A 772-nucleotide genomic window follows, 5' to 3' on the forward strand; every position below is an offset into this window, starting at 1 on the left:
GTTTTCTGGCCTCAGCTATGGACCGCACACGCGGTCAGGTCGAAGAAGCGGTTCGATTAGGTAAACCGGATCTAATTTTCTTTGATTTTGCTCACTGGATTCCGGACATAGCTAGAGATTGTGGAGCCAAGAGTGTGAATTTTGTAACGATTTCTGCAGCATGTGTAGCTATCTCATTTGTCCCTGGTCGTAGTCCAGATGAATTAGCTATACCTCCTCCGGGGTATCCTTCGTCCAAGGTGTTGCTTCACGGACAAGAAACCAATTCCTTGTCATTTCTGTCCTATCCATTTGGTGATGGAGTGACGTTTTACGAACGGATCATGACAGGGCTTGTGAACTGTGATGTCATATCGATAAGGACTTGCCAGGAAATGGAAGGAAAATTCTGCGATTTTATCGAAAGGGAATTTCAAAGAAAAGTTCTCTTGACGGGTCCAATGCTTCCTGAGCCGGACAATATCAAACCACTAGAAGATCGATGGCATCAATGGCTGAGCCGGTTCGAACCAGGATCAGTAGTATACTGTTCGCTTGGCAGCCAAATCATTCTTGAGAAGGAAGAATTTCAAGAACTCTGCTTAGGAATTGAGCTGACCGGTTTACCATTTATTGTAGCGGTAAAGCCACCAAAAGGCGCATCTACCATCCAGGAAGCATTACCAGAAGGGTTCGAAGATCGGGTTAAGGAGCGTGGAGTGGTTTGGGGAGAATGGATGCAGCAGCCACTGATATTGGCTCATCCATCAATAGGTTGCTTTGTGAGCCATTG

The 772-nt window shown here is 46.0% G+C and overlaps 1 protein-coding gene across 1 annotated transcript; it reads left to right on the forward strand.

Annotated features, from left to right (window-relative positions):
* Nucleotides 1-5: 5 nt before the first annotated feature.
* LOC106322089 (UDP-glycosyltransferase 79B6-like) lies at nt 6-765 on the forward strand (the record flags this gene model as incomplete). Its single annotated transcript, XM_013760263.1, has 1 exon — nt 6-765. A coding segment is annotated over one exon (760 nt), but the record flags the coding sequence as incomplete, so codon positions are not given.
* Between the last annotated feature and the right edge of the window lie 7 nt (nt 766-772).

This window comes from Brassica oleracea, unplaced genomic scaffold (assembly GCF_000695525.1).
Source record: "Brassica oleracea var. oleracea cultivar TO1000 unplaced genomic scaffold, BOL UnpScaffold06297, whole genome shotgun sequence".
In the NCBI taxonomy this organism is placed as follows: Eukaryota; Viridiplantae; Streptophyta; class Magnoliopsida; order Brassicales; family Brassicaceae; genus Brassica; species Brassica oleracea.